Source organism: Pinus tabuliformis, chromosome 5_2 (assembly GCF_031772625.1).
Source record: "Pinus tabuliformis cultivar Carrire ecotype Pingquan chromosome 5_2, CPIR1, whole genome shotgun sequence".
NCBI lineage: Eukaryota > Viridiplantae > Streptophyta > Pinopsida > Pinales > Pinaceae > Pinus > Pinus tabuliformis.
Window position 1 is genome coordinate 1070733021 of NC_142306.1, and position 26377 is coordinate 1070759397.

Below are 26377 nucleotides of genomic sequence, written 5' to 3' on the forward strand. Positions count from 1 at the left end.
TGCTTGAAGCTTATGAGTAGGACCAGTCATAAATGGTACTTTTATCTCTTGACCATTTCTGCTTATATGTTAAAGTAATATACAGTTTTTAGTTGTTTATGTATTATTGCATGAATGCTTGAGTTATCATTTGGCACTTTTGTACGGTGATAGCTATTTATTTATGCCTAATGTATGAATAGCTCATTATGCGATATGCTGTTCACAACTGTTTCGTCTAACTTTTTATGTGAAGTGATTCATCTTGATTGATTTCCTTTCTTATAATCGCTGAATGATCTTTATTACCAGTTGTTATTTGAAATCTCTTTAGATTGCATAATAGAAGAATTACATCCCGGGTTAGTATAGATTTAGATGTGATGTTTATTAGATTACAATAGTATAGAATTAGATTAAAAGTTTGAATTAGAATAGCTTAGATAGGAACTGTTAGATCAGCAACATCAAATTCTACACACACACACTCATAGATTGGGAAACTGGTCCCATTATCCCCAGTCGGACCTGCTATACCAAACGGATAAGGAGCTGCCAACCAAGGTCCGGACCGGGCGGGTATCCCCCTTGTTGTCAACCCGATTTTCGAGGCTTCAACATATTTGGCGCTAGAAGGAGGGCCAAAACTATGAATGGCAAGTAAATCCAAATTTGAATACCATTCTGAGAGTAAATCGCCCTCATCATCTCCCCCGACTTCTCCATTACATTTAAATCCAGAGTCAGAAGTCGCTCGAGTATCAACTGCTGCTACACACCCTGATATTTTAGAACAATCTACTGTAGAACTTCCTGAAGTCGAATCCCTGATTCACAAACTTCAGCGATTTCCATTTCTCCTCAGAGGTCTGATAAATCTCAAGGCAGCGTGACTTCGCAGTACAACCCTGCTCATCCCCTGACCAGGCTAAAGAGTGAAAAGTTTGGCGTCCAGCTTCGTCAACATCGTCCATCTCAACTACTTCACCGCGAAGTCAACCATCCACTCCACCACTCCAGATCATCGTCCATCCGTCTACCGGAACCCCCACAACCCCTCTTCAATCATCTATAATCGTAGTATCCTCATCCTCCCAGTCGCAGGGATCATCTTCTGCACTTTCCTCTGTTAGCAGTTCAACAATGGCCCAGTCTCCATGGAACAACGCTGGGGCAGTCTTAATGCCTGCACCCTTGAGTCAAATACCGGCCCATCCTGAGAAATGGCTGCCTAAATTCAATCCCGAGGCAGGCATGCTAGCAGAAGAGCACATAAACAACTTCATGCTTTCCATTAATCTCAATGGGGTTACTAATGAAGATGTTGTTGTTCGGCTTTTTCCTTATACACTGCAAGGAACAGCCGGGTCATGGTACTTTTCATTACCCTCCGGATCCATCACAAGTTGGGACATCTTCCAGGACCAATTCCTAACCAAGTTTGGTGATGACAAGTCTACGGCAACGTTAATCAATGACCTATCCAATATTAAAGCCGAAACTAGAGAGCCTATCAAGGATTTCAATTTACGGTTCAACAAAATTCCTACTGCTTCCCAGCCCAGCGAAGAAGTACAATGTGAATGGTATATTACCGCTCTACCATTGAACATAGCAATCTTCGTGGACAGGGCCAATAAAATAACCTTAGCTGATAACATGAAAGAGGCGATAGCAGTAGAGAAACAAATCATAGCCCTGGAAAAGAGATCCGCGATAGAGGAACGTAAATCCAAAAAAGTCACCTTCAAGGAAGACTCAAAGAAGAAACAAGAAAAAGATCCATTTGATTTGGAAGGATTACAGAAAGTTCTAAAGACCATGTCCAATGAAATGGTCGACATAAAAAAGCAAGTAGCAGAAACTTCTTCAAAAAAGCCCTACAGAGCTTTTAAAAGAGGTCCTTCAACAGATTCAAAGCCACCCAATGCCATTTCAAATGTTGAATCCAAGGAAGAGGAAGAGGAAATTGACACTGAAGGGCAGACTGATGACGAAGAAGTTGTGGAATTACAAGGAATGTGGGATTTCATCCTCCCACAAGAAGAAGATCAAGAAGTATTTCCGGTTAGCACACGAAGTAAAAATCAGCTTGATCCTCCCCAAACTACCCCTAAGCTGAAGAGCGCAAGCTCTGCAACCAAGGATAAAGTCGCAACAAAGAAAACGACATCTAAAGCGACTCAAACCAACCCAGTCCAAACAGATGAAACGACCCCATCTAAAACACTAATAGTGTCGGATGAAATGGAGTACAATATTATTGAAGACATGAAGAAGACTAGGGCTAACATTACCCTTTACGAACTGAGCAAGTTGAAACATCAACAGAAGATAATGATGAAATAATTACATGCCGTGCCAATTGCACCTTTGCCTGCCGCTGTACTTTCTCAAGCTTCCCATAACATGGGAAGACCTCCAACTAACGCGATCAATAAGATTGATCCAAATGACATCGCCCTAATTGGAGGAAGATCAAGATCTCACACTCCCCCATTTCTCCTTACTTATGAAATCTTCAATAAAAATGTGCACAATTGTTTGGTAGATTCTTGTGCTTCATAGAATATTTTACCCAAATCTATATGTGCCAAGTTAAATGTTCAACCACAAAAATCCGCAGTGCGCATAGTTTAGCTAGATCGATCTCAAGTCAAAGTGATTGGCGAACTAAATCAAGTAACCATAAGGTTGTCATCCAACCCAAAGGTATGCCAGGGTATTGACATTCTAGTTGCCGATATCCCAGAATTCTATGGCTTAATTCTTAGCAGGGATTGGTCAGAGAAACTCCATGGATACTTCGCAATCGACTGGTCGCACATGTGGTTGCCCTACAACGGTAAACCAAATCAAATAAAAGTTGAACGAGAGCTACACCAGAAGTAAATAGTAACGGAGTTAGAGGGAGAAAATGAACCAGTAGCGTATAACAGCAGCATTATTGGCAATTACTTGGTAGATTCTTTCCTCGGAAATTTCAATTCTCACGCGTCACCCTATTTAGAATGCTCTGTTCTATCCCAAGTCGAAAATTTTTCTCGAACAGATAGTTCGAAATGTATCAATTTTTTAGATAAACCTGTAAATAAATCTTTGTTTTGGAAATTATTTTTTGATGGTTCTAGATCTAACGAAGGAGCAGGAGCAGGATGCGTTCTGATTAGTCCAGAAGGAGATAAAATCATGCTCACATGCAAACTCGAATTCGATTGCACAAACAATACAGCAGAATACGAGGCTTTGGTTCAAGGCCTGTACAAAGCAATCGGGTTAGACGTCAAGTATCTTCAAGTTTTTGGAGACTCTGAGATTGTGGTTAAACAGGTACGTAACACTATACATTGCTTATCAGGTCATTTAAAACATTATCAATCCTTAGTACAAGATCTGACTGAGCATTTCATAGCGTTTAATATTTCTTCAATCCCCAGACTCCAAAACGCAAGTGCAGACCTTTTGGCTAACGTAGCTTCTAAGCTTATTCCGTCCGAAGATTTTAGTCCAGATAGATTCTCAATAGAATTAATCTTTAGACCATCCATTCCTGACAACATCACAAATTGGAGAGTATTCAATGACGATCCTGATATCGTAAATTTCCTCACGTCTGAAGGATCCTACTCCAATCAAATAATTGACGAAGACCAGCACGATCAACAATTGCAACAAAATAGCACTAATAATGCTATACCTAAGTCGGTGGTCAAGTTAGAAGACTTGTATGATTTGAAAGATCGATTTAAAAGGTCTACCAATTCAAAACTCCAAAGCTCAACTCTGAACTACGAATTAGTAAACCTAGGGACCGATGCTAAACCACAAAACATTAATCTAGGCCTCGGCCTAGCCCCTGAAGAGAAACTAGCGTATATTCGTCTTTTGAGACAATATAAAAACGTTTTTGCCTGGAATTATGATGAGCTGAAAACATACGACACTTCCATCATCCAGCATACTATTCCCATGATCGATAATGAAAAACCTGTCCAACAAAAGCTGAGAAAGATCCACCCCAATTTAGAAAATCAGATAAAAACTTAGCTCAATAAGTTATTGAAAGCCAGGATAATCTTTCATGTCAGACATTCCAAATGGGTCTCCAATATGGTACCCGTTAGAAAGAAAAACGGAGATATTAGGATTTGCATTGACTTTCAGAACCTTAACAAAGGCTGTCAAAAAGAGAATTTTCCTCTACCACCTATGGAACAGATACTGCAGGCAGTGGCGGGCTCAGAATTAATGTCTTTCTTGGACGGATTTTCAGGATACAATCAAGTGTTGGTACATCCTAATGATCAACTGAAAACCACATTCAGAACTAAATGGGGCACATACGCATATCGAAAGATGCCATTTGGTTTGATTAATGTTGGTGCCACATTTCAGAGAGCCATGGACATCGCATTCAAAGGTTTAGTCAATAAATCTGTAGTAATTTATTTGGATGATATAACAGTGTACTCAAAGAAGCGAAACGACCATCTCAGAGACCTAAAACAAATCTTTCAACGGTGTTTAAGGTATGGAATTTCACTTAACCCAAAGAAATCTTTTTTGGCACTAAGTGAAGGGAAACTTCTAGGATTCATAGTGTCAAAATCCGGTATTGACATTGATCCCGACAGAATCAAAGAAATTTCTGAAATATCCCTACCTCATAACAAAAAGGCCATGCAATCTTTCCTTGGTCAGATCAATTTTGTAAAGAGATTCGTTCCACATTTTTCACGAATCGTGTCTCCTTTGCAAACCATGATTAAAAAGAATTCAAATTTTAAATGGGGTCAAGATGAACATGAAGCATTCAACCTGATCAAACAAGCTTTTATTAATGCTCCATCTTTAGCAACTCCGAATTTTTCAGAGCCTTTTATTTTATACACATTTGCCTCAGATAAGTCATATGCTGCGATTCTAACTCAAGCAACTCAAGAAAAAGCAGAAGCTCCAATTGCGTTTTTTAGCTCAAATTTGCAGGGTGCTGAACTAAATTATTCAGACGTGGAGAAACAGGCTTATGCTGTTTTCAAAGCGGTCAAATACTTCAGACCTTTCTTACTTAAAACCCGTACTAAGATCATAGTACCGTTTCCAGCGGTAAGGAATCTTCTAGTACAGAAAGATGTGGGTGAGAAAAGGGCCAATTGGGTTACTGCCTTACAGGAACATGACATTGAGATCACACCAACAAACATTGTAAGAGGTCAAGGCTTCTACAAAATGCCGGCTGGAGCATCGCAAATTTCTGAAATTCCATCTGAAGAGGTACAAATGTGTGAGGTAAGCCTAAACGATGTAGAATCATTATATGCTGATGTCATTTATTATCTTAAGAACGGGTATGCTCCTTCACACCTTGATCATACTAAGAAAAGAGCTCTAAGGCCGAAAGCCAAACAATATCAGCTCGTAAATGATATTCTTTTTAGAAAAAATTATGATTCTGTTCTTCTTAGGTGTCTTGAGAAAGCTAAAGCTGAAAAAGTTTTGCAGGAACTCCACGATGGGCCAGCAGGCGGAAATTATGCTGGAGATGCTACTGCACATAAAATCTTACGCGCAGGATATTACTAGCCCACGTTGTTTAAAGACTCGCACAGTTACGTGAGAAGATGTCAAGTCTGCCAGACTACTGCTGGAAGACAAAAGAAGCCGTCCCTACCACTACATCCGGTACACATCGAGCAACCTTTCAGTCAGTGGGGCTTGGACATAATAGGTGAGATCGTTCCTCACTCTTCTAAGTAGCATAGATACATCCTCACGGCAACAGATTATTTTACTAAGTGGGTAGAAGCAGTTCCACTCAAGACAGCTAATTCTGAAAATATCATGAGTTCATAGATCAATTTATAATCACCAGGTTTGGATTGCCATCCACTTTAATGTTTGATAATGCATCATACTTTTCTGGAAATGCAATGACTGAATTTGCACTTAAAAGAGGATTCAAACTTAAATATTCAGCCAATTACTAGCCACAAGGTAATGGGTTAGCTGAGTCAACAAATAAAAACCTAATCAAGATTATTAAAAGAACAATTGATCAAAATCATAAAAATTGGCACAAGGCTTTGATATATGCTTTATGGGCAGATCGGATAACGCAAAAAGCTTCTATCGGCACTTCTCCCTTTAATTTAGTTTATGGGAAAGAAATGGTTCTTCCAACTCACTTAGCAATTCCCTCTTTGTCTTTAGTACAATACATTGATGAAGTACCTACTTCCTCCCTACAGCTAAGACAAATGGAAATAATTAAATTAGAAGAACAACAAGAACAAGCTAGGAAAACGCATGCTCATCATCAAGCACTAGTAAAATCCTCTTTTGATTCGAACATAATGACCAGAAAAGACTTTCAGATGGGAGATTTAGTTTTAAAGTGGGACAAGGCTCATGAAGAAAAGGGCAAACATACAAAATTTCAAAGGATGTGGCTTGGTCCTTTTCAGATTATAGAAGTCATAGGTCCATCAACGTTTGTGTTACAAGATTTAGCAGGTAAGAGGGATCCTTTGCCTGTTAATGGACAAATTCTCAAAAAATATTTTCCATAGAAGATTATTCTTCTATTTTTGTAGAATAGTTATTTTTCTTTTTCATAATAAAACCAGTTGTGAGTGGTTACATTAGGCATTTACGAAAAAGACACCAATTCTCTTTCAGATTTTGAACTTTTCGCTTGTATAAATAGCAAATCTTTTGGAAAACTGATCTTTATTATTGATAGATACAGTTAAAAACTTTAGCCTAGATATGATACTAGTCTCAACTTCAAAAAAATTTGATGAAAGCAACCTTTAGTGAAGAAATTGTTTTATCTCAGTACAATGAAAGGTATCAATAACAAAATAAAGATTCTCTATAGAACAGCTGTTTCCAAAAACTCTATTATTGTCATCCAGAGCTATCTTAAGGAAACAATGACTTCCTCCCTGCTAAGGAAATCACAACTTTCAGAGGAATAACCCAAGGAAACACTTTATCTTGAAGAATAAGAGGTCTCATCACGAGCCGGCTTATCATTATCACAGATATTATAACTTGCTGACTTTGCCAATACTGTACACCACAACAGGGCAATGACTCAAGATTGTTGCAATCAAAAGACAAGGGGTCTCATCACGAGCCAGCTTGTTCAGCAAAGTTATAAATCAAGTGAATGACTGTGTCATAATTTGGCTACCACACCAAGACATTGTTCTTTAAGAATAAAAAGAAAATCAAAGCAATAAGTGTGGATATGGATTTTTCTTTAAAAGTTGTAGGCCACCTTAAGTAGGATACAGGATCATTGCTGGGTAACAGGTAACCCTGTCGAGGCTATAAACGCTTGCTGGCAGCAGAGGCTCTACCTACGACAAATGAGCATATTTAAAACTGGTTTACAGAGGGGACTTTGTTTTATCTTTACAAAACCAAGTAATGGTTGATGTAAATACAAGGACTAGCCTGAGGAAGCAAATAATTAAAGTAGAAAGGTTGAAACAAAATATCATTGATAGTTTAGAGAATAACGTACTTTATCTTTCCATAACAAAGTTTAATTTTCTGAAAAAAATTTCTGTTTTGGAAGTTTGAAAAATTCAATAGAAAAACAGAGATAACTGGTTCTTCCAAGTGAATCGCTAATTGTTGTGGCCACCAACAACCCCCCTCCTTATTTAGTAATAACACTAGGTAAGTGGGGACCCTTAGTAAAAATTCAAAAAATTCAATTAAGGCTCATGTATTTTACTCCTTAAGAAAACATCGCATCATGCAAAGAATGATAGGACATTTCCTTATGAGTAAAAATGATAAACTACGAGAGTGCGACGTGAATTCCATCACATTGCATGCATTAAGAAACGCTCACATTGGAAAACCTTTAAAAGATTGTCGATATCCGATATACGATATCGCATATCGCAATGTCGCATTAAAAAACACACAACCATTTAACGATTGTAACGATCTGCGATCTTGCGATAGCGCGATACTGCGATCCGCGATTTTGCGATAGCGCGATCGAGCATCCCTGCGATAACACATCTTAATGAAATTTGCGATAATGCGATATTGCAACACTGCGATGCTGCGATGCAAATCGCAGAAACATTCCATCGCAGATTTTCGCCGACTCAACATTCAAGAAAAGCTTTCCATAAAACAAGAACTGGATACGCGCTTTAATGATAATTAATGAATGATACGCCAGTTGTTAATGAAAGACGGTTTTGTGTTTTTCGAAGAGTCAGTCTACGTCAAGTGGCATGTTTTTGTACATCCGTAGAGCTTAAAGCTTTCTTGTCGATTTTTATTATCATTACTCTCTCTTCATGTGTGAACTACAGGAACTAAAAACAGAAGCAACACAAAGCAATGTGTAGGAAGCTGTGAAAGAAAAGGGTAAAGTTCCAATGCTCAGAGACAGAGAAGAGATGCCCTCATAAACGGATACCGCATGCAACAGAGCTGCAGATTCACAGAACACTGCTGAGGATATCCATTACAGATCTTTCATTCATAACCATGTTTGAATGAGTAGTTGAACAATGCTGATATCAACAAGCGGTTTAACGCTCAAGGTCAGAAGCTCACGAAAGCAGTATGTTTACAAAATTTTGAAGCTTATACCCGGTGAAGGAAAATGCGCTAAAGGCGAAAAACGCATCAGAGAGGCCCGGATCAAAGAACGGAGGCAGTTTCCGATGCGCGATTAGCGCCTAGCGCTAATCGGGCGCTAATCGCGCATCGCTGAGAAAATTGCTCAAAAAGCAAAGCCTCTAACTACTCAGTTACTTGTAAGCCCGGAAAACGCAAGAAAGCAAAGGCGGAAGCAATTCGAGGATTAACCAAGTAGAACTTGGATTATTACTAGGCAGACACAGTAAATCCACATAGTCAGAGGATGACTTCTCGAGTATATCATCAATTTTGTTGAAAAGATGGTGCCAGCTCTTACCATTTCTGTTTGCTTAGCCCAACCAAAAGCGGAAGACAGTCAGCCGACTCTACCCAAGCAAATATTGAATGCTCGCAACATTAAGGAGCAAATGCAAAAATAGTTAGATATTAGATTTAATTTTTAGAAATAGTTTTACTTAGAAAAAGGGCGGTCATTTAAAACGTATCCTGAATATGTGTAATTAAGTTATTTAGTTAGTAGTATTTAAACCCTTCTCATGCATTTAGAGAAGGGTCCAGAAATTTATCAAAAACTTGTCCTCAGAACATGCACTTTTGCACCCTCAGAGGAGGTTTTGGTGAATGAATGGATCAAGATTTGTTGATGTTTGCATCTGATATCTGCTACTGATGTTGCACTTCTGTACTCTTAGTGGATGTTAGAGCAAGGAGAGATAAATCATTGTTGCTTGAAGCTTATGAGTAGGACCAGTCATAAATGGTACTTTTATCTCTTGACCATTTCTGCTTATATGTTAAAGTAATATATAGTTTTTAGTTGTTTATATATTATTGCATGAATGCTTGAGTTATCATTTGGCACTTTTGTACGGTGATAGCTATTTATTTATGCCTAATGTATGAATAGCTCATTATGCGATATGCTGTTCACAACTGTTTCGCCTAACTTTTTATGCGAAGTGGTTCATCTTGATTGATTTCCTTTCTTATAATCGCTGAATGATCTTTATTACCAGTTGTTATTTGAAATCTCTTTAGATCGCATAATAGAAGAATTACATCCCGGGTTAGTATAGATTTAGATGTGTTGTTTATTAGATTACAATAGTATAGAATTAGATTAAAAGTTTGAATTAGAATAGCTTAGATAGGAACTATTAGATCAGCAACATCAAATTCTACACACACACACTCATAGATTGGGAAACTGGTCCCATTATCCCCAGTCGGACCCGCTATACCAAACGGATAAGGAGCTGCCAACCAAGGTCCAGACCGGCGGGTATCCCCCTTGTTGTCGACCCGATTTTCGAGGCTTCAACAAAACAATAAAACTAGGTCACAAAGCAAAAAGGCAAGATTCGCTCAACAAAACTCACAAGAGAGTGCTTCAACCTCTAGACAGTGAAAAACAAGTCATCAACCAAGTGAGAACAGCAGGGGTTAGCAAGATTGACAGATTCAGGAGGGAGAATTGAAGAAATTCAATTCTACAGCAATCAGCGCGGGTAATACACAGCAACAAAGTGCTGATAAAGAACGACACGCAGCAACAATGCGATGTCAGCGCGGAAGTACACGCCTTTTCCGCGATGGTCCGATTTACAGAACCGTCATGACTGTTAGGTGTAATAACGCGATGGACAAGAAATTACAAAAAGGGTGGCACGATGACAGCGCGACTGTTAAATTCAAAGGCGCGATGATGTTCAAAAACAGCCACAGTCGAGCCAAAAACTCCCAAACCAAAACAGTCAATCTTTAAACAAATAAAGCATCTCCTAGACCAAGCCAGGAAACCTAGAAACAGACAACTAATCCCCAAAATTTTGAAAAGAGACCGAAACAAAAAATCAAGGCAAGAGTGAACAAGAAAAGGACAAAGGCCAGCTCCCCAGTGGAGTCGCCAATTTGTGAAGCAAGAAAGTGTTCTCTTTACGGACAGAGGCAACCCCTCTAGCCCTAGCATGGGTCTAGTCACAAACAAGGACAAACCAACAACAATTCTCCTTAAATAGTTCAAGTTAGAGGCCTGCCTCAACCGGTGGTTGATGAAGTTCCGTTGCGATGCTCCATCTTCCGCTTTCTTCTCCTAATGAGTAATCAACCTGAAACAAAGCAAGGAAATACAACAAAGCACATAACCGGATACAACAAAGAACTATTTACCCATAAAGTCAAGAAATCTTGAGCTACTAGTACATTGCATACGAGATATAGGAAAACATCATTGATTGTATTAAATATGAAATAGAGTAAGCTTACAACCCAGGTCTTGATGTCACAAGCCTTCTCAGGAGGGTCCAGCCAGCATGTTCCTCAAGCATTCACCCTTGAAGATGGATCTCCCAATACAAGTCTCTCTCACTTACAAGTTTCACACAAGATCAAAAGCACTTCACAACCTTCCTCAAGCTCTCAAACTATCCCACACTTGTCACACCAGCTACCTATCAAGCTCACAATACTATCAGCAACACTCCAAAGACTAAGAATTCCAAAACTAGCAGCTCATAGCAATGGTGAAAGCTTAAATAGGAGGAGTCTCCATGAATGGTGGGAAGATGAGCTTATCTCCAAGGAAGGTAGCACAAATGACGGAACAGCCATGCCAGAGAAGGGAGGGCGACATAAACAAGGCCAACAACCAGGTCTGGAGTTATCTGGAAGGCCGACTGTTAGAACAAACTCGCCCAAACTGGATCATCGCGGGTACATAACTGGTCTGACGCGCTGACATCGCTACTGCATAACGGAGAAGGTCATGTCATCGTGGGAAAATATAAGAAATAGTTGTGCTGGCACATGAATTTCGACCATCGCGGGAATCACGTGTACTTCCGCGATGGCAGCGCATATGGTCTGTTTTGGAGCGCTCATCGGCGCGTTTATTTGGAAAACAAACGCAATGATGCAAAAACTTTGGCAAAGTGGGTCATTTGGCAACATCAGAGAGCATGAGCATGAATGGTTTTGGACTCATGACACAGTGGGAAGACTGGGATGAAGGCAGTGAAAAATTACTGTGTAACACGGCCTATCCATGGTCTGCAGACCATGGGAATGTATAAATAGAGCGAGGCTCTAAGGGTAGAGATAGTTTTTTTTGGTAATTCCGGATAAGATCAAAAGTGTATGGGTTTGTAAGGAAAGATTTCTCTAAGTCTGTAAGTCTAAGTCTAGGTTGGTAGTAGTTAGAGGAGGCTCTGCAGCTGTGTGTGCAAAGGCCTGGTAGAGTCCGCAGCTATGTGCACGGACACCTGCAGCTGAGTGCGCAGGGCGGAATTGAATTGTACCGAAACAGAAGATTAATAAAGATAAGTGTTTCTGAATTATGGTGTAGATCGATATGTCTATTCTTATGTTATGGTTTTATGCATATCTTTAAGATTTATGGTTGCACGCACTGGTTATAATTATTGAAGGCTTGATTAAGAATTAGATCAAATCTATAATAACCGCAATAATAATAAGGAATCTAGGAAGTGCCTCGTCGCAGAGCTACGGGAGGGCTAGACAATTGTGCAGCATAGCGCAAGTGCGCAGATCGGTTCGCAACCCCTCCAGACCTCATCAAGACATCCCTAGGGTGCGGAAACCTAGTTCCAGTACCCTCCCATACTACCTTGAGTGAGACTTCAGTCCGCCCTTACGGATTGTTGCCTAAAGGGCTGGTAGTGTGGGATTTGTTTGGCTAAAAGACTTAAAAACCTGGGTCAGGCCCCAACAAGCCAACAAATGGTTCTGTTGCCGAGACTGGGATATGCCTAAGGGATGTCTGATGTCGGAACATTAGAACCCTACGAAGAAAGAGATTGAAGATTGGTTGGATCAGAAGCTTCACGAGTTCATGGTGCAGGAAAACAAAACCCCGCAGATATCTGAGAAGAGGTGGTTGGATTGCTATGTATATACAGAAGTTCACGAGATCTCCTTCGAGTCTTTCTCTTCAAAGCTTTATGATTGGATTACAAGGCTAGCAGACAGCCAAGGAAGGTGCAAGCTTGAACGACCCGTAGTGTCAACTCCAGAGTTGTTGTGTAGGCTAGAGGCATCTGAAGATAAGATTGCGTGGGCTGAAGATCATTGGCTGGATTGAATAGTAGGAGGGTTTATCACTGAGTTTGTGATAGAGACAACTATGAGCTACAGCGAAGCTGAGCGGTGTTTTCTCAAGGGACCACGAGGTAGGTACGTTAAATCCCTGAATACCTTGATTAAGATGTTGTTATGTGAAAAGAGGGTTATGCAACTACATTAATGTTTGGAGCAACACAGAGTGGAAGAATCTACCAAGGTATCGAAGGCTTAGGAAACAATCCCCTAATTTCACCCGCGCAAGAAAGAGAGGAAGAACGCGCTCGGGCTTCTCCAAGGAGTGCAGTCAGTTTGATAAGGCAACGCATTCCACAACTATCATCTCCGCTAACACCACCACTCGCATCACCTCCTTCACCTCCATCTTCGCCCACACTGCCTCCACCAAACCAGTGGTTTAGCATGGCGAGCACAATCAAGTTACTTGTATTCAGATGGGTAGGGAGTGAAGATCCCAATCAGTTTTGGTTCGTAGTAAGAGTAGTATGGAAAGTGCACAGAGTTACGGATGATAACATTAAGAAGGCCACCTTGGTAAGTGTGCTATAGGATCGCATGCTGACTTGGTATATCAAGCAGTCGAATGATCATCCGAATGCCGGAATAGTGGAAATCCAGATTGCATCAAACAAAGAATTTAGCTGGCCGAAATCAAAGACGCAGTCAATCATCGGATTCAAGGAGATCATGATGCTCTTGGGCAAAACCCCCTAGGATCTGGATCAGAGACTGAAGAGCATGATCTATGAGGCTAACATGACGTTGATGGATGCACAGCACCATGCGTGGTTTGTGACATCTTTGACACCACATTTAAGGATGGCACTATCGCAGCAGAAGCTTTCAACCCAGGCAGAAGCATTGGAAATAGCAATGAGGTTGCGCGAAACCCCGATACAGGATCCTGGATTGGGAGTCCAACAGATCCACGCACAACTACAAAACCTATGCTTGGAGATGTATAGTTTGAAACAGGATAGGGCACCCCGGCTAGAAGCACACGAAGAAGTGTGGTGTATAAAATGTAAAGGCCAGGGCCACGATAAGGATCATTGCCCGATATTCGCGAACTATTTGGTGAGGGAGGGGCCAATGTCGTTGAGACCAGAGGCGCAAGCAGGGCCAAGTGCAGTGCCCGCGCTCTGGTGCGTGATCTGTCAGGTGGGGGGGAAGCACACGATGGACAACTGTCATCTATTGCAGAAGTTTACACAGGCCCTCCAACAGCTATTTTGCAATTTTTGTAGATCGGTGGGCCACGATGAACAAAACTGTCGGAGTTATGAATTGTTGATGGATCGAACACCTGCCTACAGGATGCAAACTGAGGCGTGAGGTCAGGATCCAACCGCTACAATAGTGCGCGGTGGGTTCTAGGGACAAGGACAAGGATGAGGGGGAATGGGACCCAGACGAGGGCGTGGACAATTAATCTACTACAATTGTGAAGGACCTGGGCACTACGCGCATGACTGTACGAACATGACTAGAATATCTTGTCCATATTATGAGCAGTTTGATCACGAGATGGTAGACTGTCCTACGCTAATCGCTCAGATGCGTGAGAAAGGGGTACTACAGCCTACTCAGACCCATAACATCCAAATGATGAGGGTTGAACCTCGTGAAGAAGACCCTAGCATAAACATGGTATTCAGAAGTGACACGACTACAGGGGAAGACAACAAGAAGCATCCCGAAGAAGATTCATGGGTTCACGAGGCTCCTACAAAATAACTTGCGTTTGAGTTGGAATACGTAAAGGAAACGTTTAAGGAAGCTAAGTAGAGCTTGACGGAGGCCTCTACTTTAGGTAGTAAGGATCAACCTAAGCCGGGAATGGATCCTTCTATGCTTACTACCTTTTTAGAGACATGTATGAAGCTGCTACGTGACAATAAAGTAGTTAAGGGATTACAAGAGCTGATCACTAGGTGCGCAGGGTCAAGTGAGCCACGTGTAGTCCGGAAACTTGGAAAGCATGCTTTATGCACCAGGCGGGAAATGCAATTGATGGCACAAATTGGTGAGTATGAGATGGATTAGGTTATCCTGGGCTTGGGATCAGATGCGAATATGATACCAAAACAGATGTGGGAACGCATGGGCAGGCCCGCGCTGCAGTGGTCTCCTATTCAATTATGGATGGCAAACCAAAAAAGGATCTTACCCATGGGAAGGTTGCAAGAGGTGACAGTGGACATTGAAGGCGTAAGTACACAAACGGACTCTGAGGTAATAGAAATTGTTGATGAAAGTAATCTGTACCCTGTGTTGCTAGGAATAGGCTGGGCCACGGACATGAATGGGATCATCAACTTAAAAAGACGGAAGATGATATTCGAGAAAAAGACAGTCTGTGTAATAGTTCCGCTGGACCCAGCCGAAGGAGCACGCTACATTGAACCTTTGCGCGATGAGGACAGTGACGATGAACTAGACTGCATCTACCGGATAACGACGCAAGACCAAGATCGGGTGAATCCGACAGTGGATGGGAGAATCTCATGGGAGTGCGACAGTTCCTGCATGTTGGATTCAGATGAAGAAATAGAGCAATGGCAGAACCGATTGCATGAAGTAACAATGCTAAATTGTAATATGATGATTAGATCACTGTGACGCATGACAACCGAAGCAAGGAAACTGCTAGCAGATGATGGTGCAACAAACGGGAAGGAATTCGTAGACCACTCTAGAAATACAATAATGATGCAGAAGTGGCACGGTGTGCAAAAAGGGGCGCTACGCATGACAACTACACAAGGGTGGAGTACACCTCAGAAGACTAGGTGGAACTACCACGAATGTAGAAGGCGACTGCATGTACAGTTTGGAGGTCCCCAGTGTCGAACGTGATTTGGGCAGCAAGGACGAAGTAGATTGGGCACCCACCTATAGCGAGGGATGTAGCCATATGTTGTGCAGTCATCTCCCCAACTATGAATAAAAAATCAGAATCCGACGCGACAGCAGGAAAGGCGACGCATTCCGCCAGCCATTCGCGATGGGGCAGTGGGAAAAACATGCGGGATCCTGAACAGAGTTCGCCGGATAAAACAAACCACTTGGAATCTACGCATACCAAGGGTATGATGCAACTATAGGACCATACGCAAAAAGAGGTGTGCAAAGATGAGCCTATCAACGATCAGACAAGATGAAACCAGGAAGACGAAGAGAAGTCCCCCGACCACAACCCCAGCAGCTCGGACTGGATGCAGGGACCTAAGTAAGGAAATACGGCAGTTATAGGAAGCCATTTGGCGCGGGAACTGCAAACTTCGCGAAATCGATGAAGAAGGGGCACGACTGAGGAGGAAAAGCGTGATATTGGACGAATAAATCTACAAACTGAAAACTAGAGTCGCACAAGCGGACCGCGTGAATCTAAGAATAAGGGGATCAGGCCTGGTCGACCCTACTACTGCATTGGAACGAGCTGCGACCCTGCTATCATAGCTGCGACTGCACCTTACTAAACAGGGGAGCATACCATACACAGAAGAGCGCGATGTGCTACTAGATACAAAGGTACTCGAAAGGTGCCCGTAGCCCGGGCTAGTAGGAAAATTGAAATCCCGCACCTGGGGTGAGACCACCTGACTATCCGCAGGAAGCCTAGTCTCAGCACTCCAAGAAGTTGGAAGAGGGCACAGGACTATAAAGCAGTCTGTACAGGAGTTGCGCGGGCCGGACGTGGCGCACAAAATCAGTATGAAGCACAGAACGCATCTGTGTACAAGGGACTACACTGCCGCGTGGATAGGATGGAAGGTGACCATTGCAGATGTTTTTCATGACAAGATCAGAACTAGGGTTGAAATGATCTACCACCAAAATCACATTAATGAGCCATGAAAGGGGGGAACGGTAGAATTTGAATTCAAAGAGGCACATAAAGAACAGGTGGCCCATCACCAACCAACCCTTGGCAGGTTTAAATGGTGGCGTTATCAAACGAGCAGGAACCTGTTGAACTTGGAAACTGTAAAAGCAAGTCCGTGGTTTGAAGCATTGCCAAAGGATATACAGGAGTCCCTGATCAGAATAATGACAACAACCAGGGGAGTTGCCCAGAGTTCTACACCGCCAGTGGGTGATACACCAAAAATCCCTAAATCACCCCAAACGTTGAGGCCCAAAAAGGACCCACAGGCAGTAGGACCAGTCTGCATGTCTCCACAAAATTGTTGGGTTGTGTTATATTCAATTGGACCCTATATTAGGTTGGGTGAACCTACCTATGGTTTTCGGTCCATTGTTTTGGACACGATGGTTTTAGGTCCATGGTATTGGATGCTTCGGCATGTATAAATATGTATTGTAACATTGAAAGGAATATAATGAAAAATCAAGCTGGTAGTCCCGGCTTTGGGATCCAGTGGGAAAATCTCTGTGTATATGTGTTTTATGTGTTATGCTCTCGCATTGTTTATTTTCTGTGTTTTAGAATTTGTATGCAGGTAATTTCTGTATGGGGTTAAAACCTACAGAAATCCCCGGTTCAACAAACTGTCGATGGAAGAGGAGGGTAAAACGGCTAATATTGAAAGCGACGATAAGGAAGAGGACCCTCCAACCTATGTCGAAGAAATGGAACCAGAGGAAGAGATAGAAGAAGACATCCAGCCAGTAAGCGCCACAGGAAAGCTACCCAAGTACATCCCTCTGCAGAAAGGGAGGGTAAAGGTCCCTAAAGATTTGGACACTGTGACAAGCACACTCAACACCCCGTTCCTCCCTGAAGGGGTTCTATTTGAAGGTACAACTGTAGAACGCATGCCCACTATAAAGTTTGAAGACTGGGACCTCGTGGATACTGAGAAGTTCCCACATTAGAAACTAGCAAGATGATGGAACAAAGCACGGAAGGGGCGGTTGCCACTCTGCAACCACGAGCATGGATGCATGGGGTGGAGAAGGCCGGGCTACTCCATCTCCTATCAATTCCCCACTTCCATCGACCCCCAATTACGATATTTGTTATAAAACAACTACTTTTCCTGGTGCATGATGGGTACTTGTGGTTGGAGGAGCCCATTCCCATCACAACAAAGCTCATTCATAGGATTTCTCGGCTTCCCTGTTCAGGGAGGAACCCCATGGAAATTTCCAGCACCGGTGGGGACTTGATGCTTGCGGAGGCTATGAAAAAGAAATACAAGCTGGAAAAGAAGCAGAGGGGGTATGTTATTACTAGTATTCAGACAAAAGGGGTCCGCGTAGCTATCCAGTTATTGGCAGGAAAGGTGATGAGAAAATGCAGGGGCGATGAGGTACCAACCACAGTCATTGCACTAGTCGAGCAATGCGCAGAATGAGTACAGTTCAACTGGGCGCAATTCCTCTACGACAAGTTTCTGACAAACTACATGGAGGCCCAAGAACAGGGTAAGAGCTTCCACTGCACATGGTTGCTCTTATCCATCCTATTGGTTACCAGCGAATTACCTGAGGATAGTCAGTTTCCTCCCCTTGACCAGGACTAGTCAGAGGCAAAAAAGTACGCATCGTTGTGGGCAACGAAGGATGCTACACGAATTAGAGAAACCAAGATCTCCTAGATGCTAATGAAGGCAAGCATATCAATATGGATCAATAAACAACCACGCATGTCTGCCTCAGTATACGATAGTCTGAAGAACTTTGCAGACTTTAAAGCATATATGCACAATGTATATATCACGGCACGCAGGGATCCAGAGCATAAGTGGACCACACTCCCCTTCATCGCCATAGATGACATTGTTTTCACAGTGGTCGATACATGGCCACTAAAATGGCGCACACCAGATGTGGTAGTGCGCGACGAAATAAAGATCCAGAAGCAAAAAGGTTGCTGCCAAGCGTCTAGCCCAGCGGAAATAGAATGAACAACTAGCTGCAAAAGTGTGAGCGTCTCGGGAGGCAACGAAGGCCACCACGGATCTTCACGTGTGAGCCCCACCGTAGGGAATGGTCGCCACCCATGAGACCACAGGTACATCATCAACTGAGCAGTTGCTACAAGCCAAAATGGCTAATGTCGTCATGCTGCTGGAGGGGGCACTGACAGCGGATAACATGGAAGACAGAGCTGCGGTAGGCTGGCTCAAGGGCCTTGGACTAAACTTGGCCGCCCTTCCGCGTGATATATTATACCAGTTGCAGGATGGAGCCACGACAGAACTCTGTGCTAGGGAAGGACGTGCAGTACAGATGCTCAGTGAACAGTGGATCAATATTGAGTAGTTGAGCCTCCAACGTGGCGAAGCGGTAGCTCAGACTCAGCAGTTGGAGCAGATCATTGAGGAAGCATGCCGTCGTGTCCCCGAACTTGAGATTACAGCAGACTTACTAGTGGGTATACAGATCCACAAATTGGCCAATGGAATCTGCGAGGTGGAGGAAGCAACAAGGATCCAGCTGGACCTAGAATTGCAGATCACGGAGCTGAGACTGAAGGTGCAACCCTCTAAACCACCAGAGGTCAGAGAGCAGCGGCAACGCGCTATTCAATCTGGACGAGAAGCAATAGCACGTGCCATGTAGGAGTGCACCAGCTTGTTAGATCAGTCACTTATCACGGTCACTTCACTACAAGAAGACCCAACATTACAGCGGTTAGAGACAGAAGCATGGGAGTTGCAGCAGGCCTATGATAATGTTCAGGGGACCGCACAGATGGTTGCCATTACTCAGTGATTGGCCAAGATGAGGGAGGCCCAGGCTCTCAAGGCACAAGTCGATGCCACTCGCCAGAAAGAAGCAGTGTTTAAAGAGCGCATCCAGCCTTGGCTTGATGAGGCACTCGCGATCACCGCCAACATTGAAGGAAAGCTAGCACACATGTAGGAAGTATATGAACTCAAACAAGCAAGTGAAACTGATAATGATGCATTGGAGGCTCGCGTAAAATGGGTATAGCAGATGGCAGAAGAATGTGTTGTGGATGTAAGCGAAGCACAAAAGTGGTTGGATGACCTCCGTGCAAAGATCACTGCACCAGCCGAGTGACTCAGGATGAGTCATGATGATTGTGTTGGGGGCCTGTTGGGCAGTGAATCCCCCGCATAATGGTTTTGGAGCTTAAAGCCCACAATTTTGGGTATTGATATTGTAAAAGCTCCACGAAGTGTGCGGAGCGCGAATTGTAATGAGTCAAGTCAAAGGGTTGTCTGCTCGAAAATAATGTAAAGTTAATATAGAATATGTCGGCCTACCCATGGTTTGTGGACCATGGGAATGTATAAACAGAGCGAGGTTCTAAGGGTAGAGATAGTTTTTTTTGGTAATTCCAGATAAGATCAAAAGTGTATGGGTTTGTAAGGCAAGATTGCTCTGAGTCTGTAAGTCCGAGTTTGGGTTGGTAGTAGTTAGAGGAGGCTCTGCAGCTGTGTGCGCAGAGGCCTGGTAGAGTCCACAGCTGTGTGCATGGACCCCTGTAGCTGAGTGCGTAGGGCAGAATTGGATTGTACTAAAATAGAAGATTAATAAAGATAAGTGTTTCTGAATTATTGTGCATATCTGTATGTCTATTCTTATGTTATGGTTTTATGCATATATTTAAGATTTATGGTTGCACGTGCTAGTTATAATTATTACAGGCTTGATTAAGAATTAGATCAGATCTATAATAACTGCAATAATAATAAGGAATTTAGGAAGTGCCTTGTCGCAGAGCTACGTGAGGGCCAGATAGCTATGCAGCGTAGTGTGAGTGCGCAGATTGGTTTGTGACTCCTCCAGTCCTCATCAAGACATCCCTAGGGTGCAAAAACCTGGTTCTAGCACCCTCCCATACTACCTCGGGTGAGACTTCAGTCCGCACTTGCGAATTGTTGCCGAAAGGGCCGGTAGTGCGGGATTTGTTTGGCTAAAACACTTCCGAACTTCGGTCAGGCCCCACCAAGCCAACAACATGTTTCACTCATTCTTAATTATAAATAAAATATTTTAATGTTCATATGATTTAATATAATTTCATATCAACTTCAAAAAAGTAATTAAAAATAATAAAAAATGAGTAAAATATTTAAACTTTATACTTTTTAAAAATATGTCAACACATGATTTAAATAAACTATTTGAAGATCTATCTTAACTAATTTATTGTTTGAGAGGCACATTCTACAACCCAGTATGACCCCGATGTGTAAGTATGCCACGTCCTCAAAAATAATAAAATATGTTTTTTACTAATGTCGGCCAAAACATTAGCTTGAATCTTAAATTATATATAACTTTTTAATCTTATTAATGGACTATGATTAATTATTAAAATATAACTATATAATTTGAATGTATAATAAAAAAATTATCTCATACATTTAATAGTTTTTTTTTATCATATACGTGAATATGAATGGATCATAAATTTACATTTAACAAAAAAATTTACAACATTAAAATTTCAAATTAGGTAAAATATTAAACATCTTTACTTAGATTTATTAAGGTCAAATACCATCTCTTAAATCAAAGGAAAAAGGTTAATTCAACATAAAGAATCAAAAATCCTACTCCAAACTTAATATTTATTTTGATTGAGCGGTGCATTCTACACAACAATATAATGTGTAAGGATGTTTGTCCATCATCAAAGTTGAAATTTTGTTCATGTGGGCAAAAAAAATAAATATTTTATGTAGTTATTTATTTTTTTATTCAAATTCAACATATATGATAAAATAACTATTAAACACATAAGATAATTCTATTGTAGTTTTTTTTATGTGATAAATCAATGAAAAAAACTACGATACAATTATCTTATGTCTTTAATAATTATTTTATCATATACATTGAATTTGAATGGATCATAAATTTACCTTCAACAAAAAAATTTACCACAATAAAATTCCAAATCAAGTAAAATTTTAAACATCTTTACTCTTTACTAAAGTCAATACCATTTCTTAAAATAAAGTAAAAGGGTTAATTCAACACAAAAATCAAAAACCTTGCTCCAAAATCTTTTAATATTTCTTTTAATTAAATATTTGCAAAATGAATCTTTATAAGGAAAACCATATTCTTTTCCATATTCTGTGGATATATTAAAATCTCTAAAGGCATAAATATTTCCAGGTCAAAGTTGTAATATTTGAAAATTTTGTTATCATTCCATGTAAAAAATAGCATTAAATCTAATATTAATATTATAATTTTAACAACTTAAGATTAATACAATATTAAATTTAATATAGTATTAAATTTGTTATATTATAATACATAATAATATATCATGATATATATTAACTCTAGATATCTATGGCAGATATGAACAAAGACATAGAGTGATAGAGGTGGAGAGATAGATGGAGTGAGAGGAAGGGAGATAAAGGGAGAGAGGAAGGATGAGATAGAACTTGAGAGAGAGGAGGAGAGGAGGGATAGAGAAATGGAATTTGAAGGAAAGAGAGGGAGGGAAGAAGAAACACATAGAGAGAGAAATGTGGAGAGAGACAGAGGGAGTGACAAGGGAGAGATGGAGAGAGAGTGTATATGTTTGGGGTTGAGATAGAGAGATAAAGAAGGAGAGATAGATAGAAGAGGGGGAGAGAAGGAGAGATATTGATAGAGTTGGAGGGCAGAGAGAGAGAGGGAGAAAGATAAAAACATAGAGATGATGGGGATAGACAAAGGGAGGTGGGAGAAGAAAGGGAGAGAGAGGAAGCAAGAGAGTGAGGATGTGAGAGAGATAAGGAGAGAAGAAGGGAGAGAAATAGGGAGGTAAGAAGAAATACATAAATAGACAAAAGTGGAGAGAGAGAGAGAGAGGGAGTGATAAAGGGGATGGAGAGAGAGGGAGAGAGGAGAGCAGGAGGGAGGAGAGATAGAAAGGAGAGAGATGGAGAGAAGGGGAAGAGAGAGAGATAAGAAGAGGGAGGGAGAGGTAGATAAATATGGAGAAAGAGCGTGTATGTTTTAGGGGTGATATAGAGAGACAAAAGAGAGACAGAGACATATATATATATATATATATATATATATATATAAGGTGAATAGAGGGAATAAGAGAGATATAAAGAGAGGGAGAGATAGATATATATGGAGAGAGAAGTCATGTGTGTTTGGAGGGGGTGAGATAGAGAGATAAAGAAGGATAGATAGAAGGAGATATAGATATAGATGTTTTATAGACATTTTTGGGCACTGCAACCCCAAGCATATATGTCCATAAACCAAGCGCTTCTAAGTCCCTAAAAGTGTTGCTTCACACCCTAAAAGAACAAGGTCAGCTGATTACATCATCTCCCAGAAGTTCTCCATGGAAAACTGCTCAAAACTGGTCAAAACTGGACCATACAGACTGCTCAGTGCTAAGGGTGCGATGCATCTCACCTGCTCAGTGCAAAAAGTGTGATGCATACTGGAAAGCCCTTCTATAGGGTGTGATGAGTGAGAGTAGACAAATGGCAGAGACAGTTTGCAAGGTGGATGATCATGGAATCTTCCAGAAACTTCTCCTATGACACTTGCCTCTCTAAATTCGTCCAGGGATGAGTAAGAGATCATGAATCTCCAAGTGGAACCAAGAACTATCAGAGAGAGGACACTAATCAAAATCCCAGAAGCTGACTCACCCCCCTGCAAACATCTATATATGGATCCCTCATCACAGAGATCCAGAGGCTGGAATCTCGAATTTTGTAAGGAAGTGCTGTTAGTTTCTTGGTGGAACATCATAGTGTTGGGTGACCTAAGCTTTTCATGAGGTGAAGAAGGGCTTTCATGTTGGGAGGATGACGCTGGGTCAAAAAAATAGGTTGTAATCCTCTTTGCTATTATTTCTATTAATAAAGCTATTCGAGTTTTCCTCCACATTCTTGTATGTTTGATGGTACATGCATTTGTGTGGTCAATATATATCTGGTCCTATATTGTTTATGACTGTAGATCTCTGTTCTTTGATAGTGTTATGCTGCTTTGACTCTACAGGTGCTCTTTGAAGCAAGGAAGGAAGCGGCAAAGATCTGTCAAAAGGGAGAGGAACCAAACAAGGAACCAAGCGCAAGACAGAGGTTGGTATCCTTTGTTCCCCTCTTATCTACTTCTCATAAAGGAAAGCGAAATTAGTTTGAGTTTGTCTGTTTCTAAGATAGCTACCCATCTTAGTGGGAATAGCAGCTCCGAGTGGACACTAGATTTCCCGATAACAAAATGGCGACTCCGCTGGGGAGTGAATAGCTTGTTTGCTTGTCTATATTTGTTTGCTTTATAAACTACAGACGGAGCCTGAAGTTAAGCCGGCTAGCCTTCGAACAACATTTTCTATGCAAGTGCAAAGGAGATCAATGCTGCTTTAGTCCATCTCCGGGTTTTGTTTATAAACTAAACAATCGATTTGCAAACATCCTAATTGCCCTAGTGGTGGCTCTAGTAACCTCATTAGATCAACCCCTGTGATTTCTATTTACTGACTATCATTTGCTCGGCCTAAATCCTTGAACTAAGCTGCAAACTGTGACCAAAGACCAAGTAAAAGTCTCGTCCCTGTACCATCACACCCTCTCTTCAAGGAAATGTGGATGCATCGCACCTCCCGTGTGCAGTAGGTGAGATGCATCCCTGTTTCCCTGTGTTACAGATGCGATGATCAGAAAAGGCTAATTTTTCCTTCAGATTTTGGTTTTTCTTCACTCTCTTTAGCTCTATTCAGGATTTTTGCTGTCTGTGATCAGTATACCACTGTGGAAACTCCCTTCCTTTCCATTATTCCGCCTCCATCGTGCAAATAATTGTGAATGTTTTTATGTATTGTGCGCCATTTACAGTTCTCTTTTACAAAGAAGTAGCGTAATCGAACTGTCGTCTCTTGATTTGGAAGTGTCGCAAGTGTCATTTTCAGTCAAAGAAGAGAATCCTATTGTTCTTGATGGTCGATTATACTCTTACTCTTGTATTTGATTTGAATTAGTAGTTTTTCAAGTGTCGAAAGCAGTTTTCAATTCAAAATCGCAAAGTGTCGTCATTATCTCCTTTTCATTTTTGAAAAGAAATTTGTTAGTACTGTCACTTTGAAAATATAATTCAGATTTGTACTCAGCATTCTTTTTGTCATTCACACATTAAGAAAGCGAAAAACAAATACATGCATGTGCATTTGCATTTAGACTGCTTGTTGGTTTGATTTAGGACAGTGCATCTAGTGTGTGCTCTATGCTCTATGTTGAAAGAATCTCATTTCTCTTTCCTTAGTAGCTAGGATTTTCATTGCAAAAAGAAGATTAAATGATTGTTTATCATCTTAGATTGCATTTTAGGAATTATATATCTACATCACGTGGTGAACTTGAAAGGAAAATTTATTAAGAAAGATCAACTGTAAAATAAATTCAATGAACATAAAAACGCTTTGGAACCTAACGCACAACATTTAGAAGTCTGGGCTAGATACGTATCCCGGTGTCGTAAAGCCTCGTAACTATCACTTTCATTGCTGGTTGGGTGATTCCTCCTCTTTGAGACGACAAGTGCCAGTATGGACTTGTGCTCCCACATACCGTCGAGTATATATTGGGAGACCACAATAGACTATATCCTTTATCCTTAGGAAGCCGTGTCTGCCGCCCTATTGATCGCAATGCACTGAACACAGCATTCGGGAAGATTGACTGCCGTACCGTAAAAAGTATTCTGCAGTTTTGCGATTGGTTTGGTAATCCCTCTGTCTAGATTTCCAAAGTAGTCTCTTTCGTTCCTGTTCATACTCCTTAAAGGAAAAGGTCCATCTGAGCACTTGTCACTTCAGGCTCATTAAAAATCGAAGGCGACTAGAGTCATCTTTTGCTTTTTCTCGACTCTTAAAAATTGAAAAAGCAAGTTGTGTCAAAGCGTCTAAAATTCATTTAATTCGGAATCATTTTTCCCCTTTTATTTTGAGTTGATCGAGTAATCTACAATCGTGGAAGAAAGTCAATCAAAACCTCGTCGGTCGCGGAGACTTATGAGTCAACCGTCTTTGACTCCGGAAACGAAACTATTCCGGACAAAGTGAACTCATTTAACCAGTTCGAAGTCCCCTGGTTTGGTTGGAACAAGTGTTCCGACATCCTCAGAGACTCCGGTTACTCCAAACATTTCTGGTATCCCTACCTCCATAGAAGAAGTTCCGCAGCCACAAAAGGACATTACAACTGATCATAGTGTGATGGTAAACACTTCTATTCCTGAACCGACTCCATCTACAGCTGATTCAGAAGGTGTTACTCGCCAAACATCTGTCGCTGCAGAACCTATACCTTCTTCGGCACCGGAAATATTTTACGGACCCGACGGTCTACCTCTTCCACTTGGATTGATTGCCATAGAAGAGATTATGGAGGATCCTCCATCTAGCGCTCCATCGCGATTTGGAGCTGGGATCACCCTATATCCTTCTTCATCAGAAGTTAGTCTCCTGTCATCAGAATTTCCTGTAGAATTGATGGGAAATCTTTTGGATAGACTAAATATGTCTGAACAACCGTCGACATCTAGGACTGTGTCATCTAACACAGCGGCAGCAGAACCTCCTGCTGCTACTCCAACAATGTTCGCCGGCGTACCATCTATCCCAACTAGCTCTCAATCGCTGGATGGAGTCCATCCAGGGGCTGTTTCGACAGTATGTTCTGTTCCCGTTTGTTCGTCCAGAGTAATATCTGGAATCTCTTATGTTGAGTCTTAG

At 41.3% G+C, this 26377-nt stretch overlaps 1 protein-coding gene across 1 annotated transcript in view; it reads left to right on the forward strand.

The window, feature by feature from the left end:
• LOC149162929 (UDP-glucuronic acid decarboxylase 4-like) overlaps positions 1-17562 on the forward strand; it is a 46310-nt gene extending 28748 nt beyond the window's left edge. The window contains exon 4 of the mRNA XM_089435311.1: positions 17217-17562. Coding sequence (XP_089291437.1) covers positions 17217-17562 — 346 coding nt within the window. The remainder of the gene's footprint in view (positions 1-17216) is intronic.
• Positions 17563-26377: the final 8815 nt, after the last annotated feature.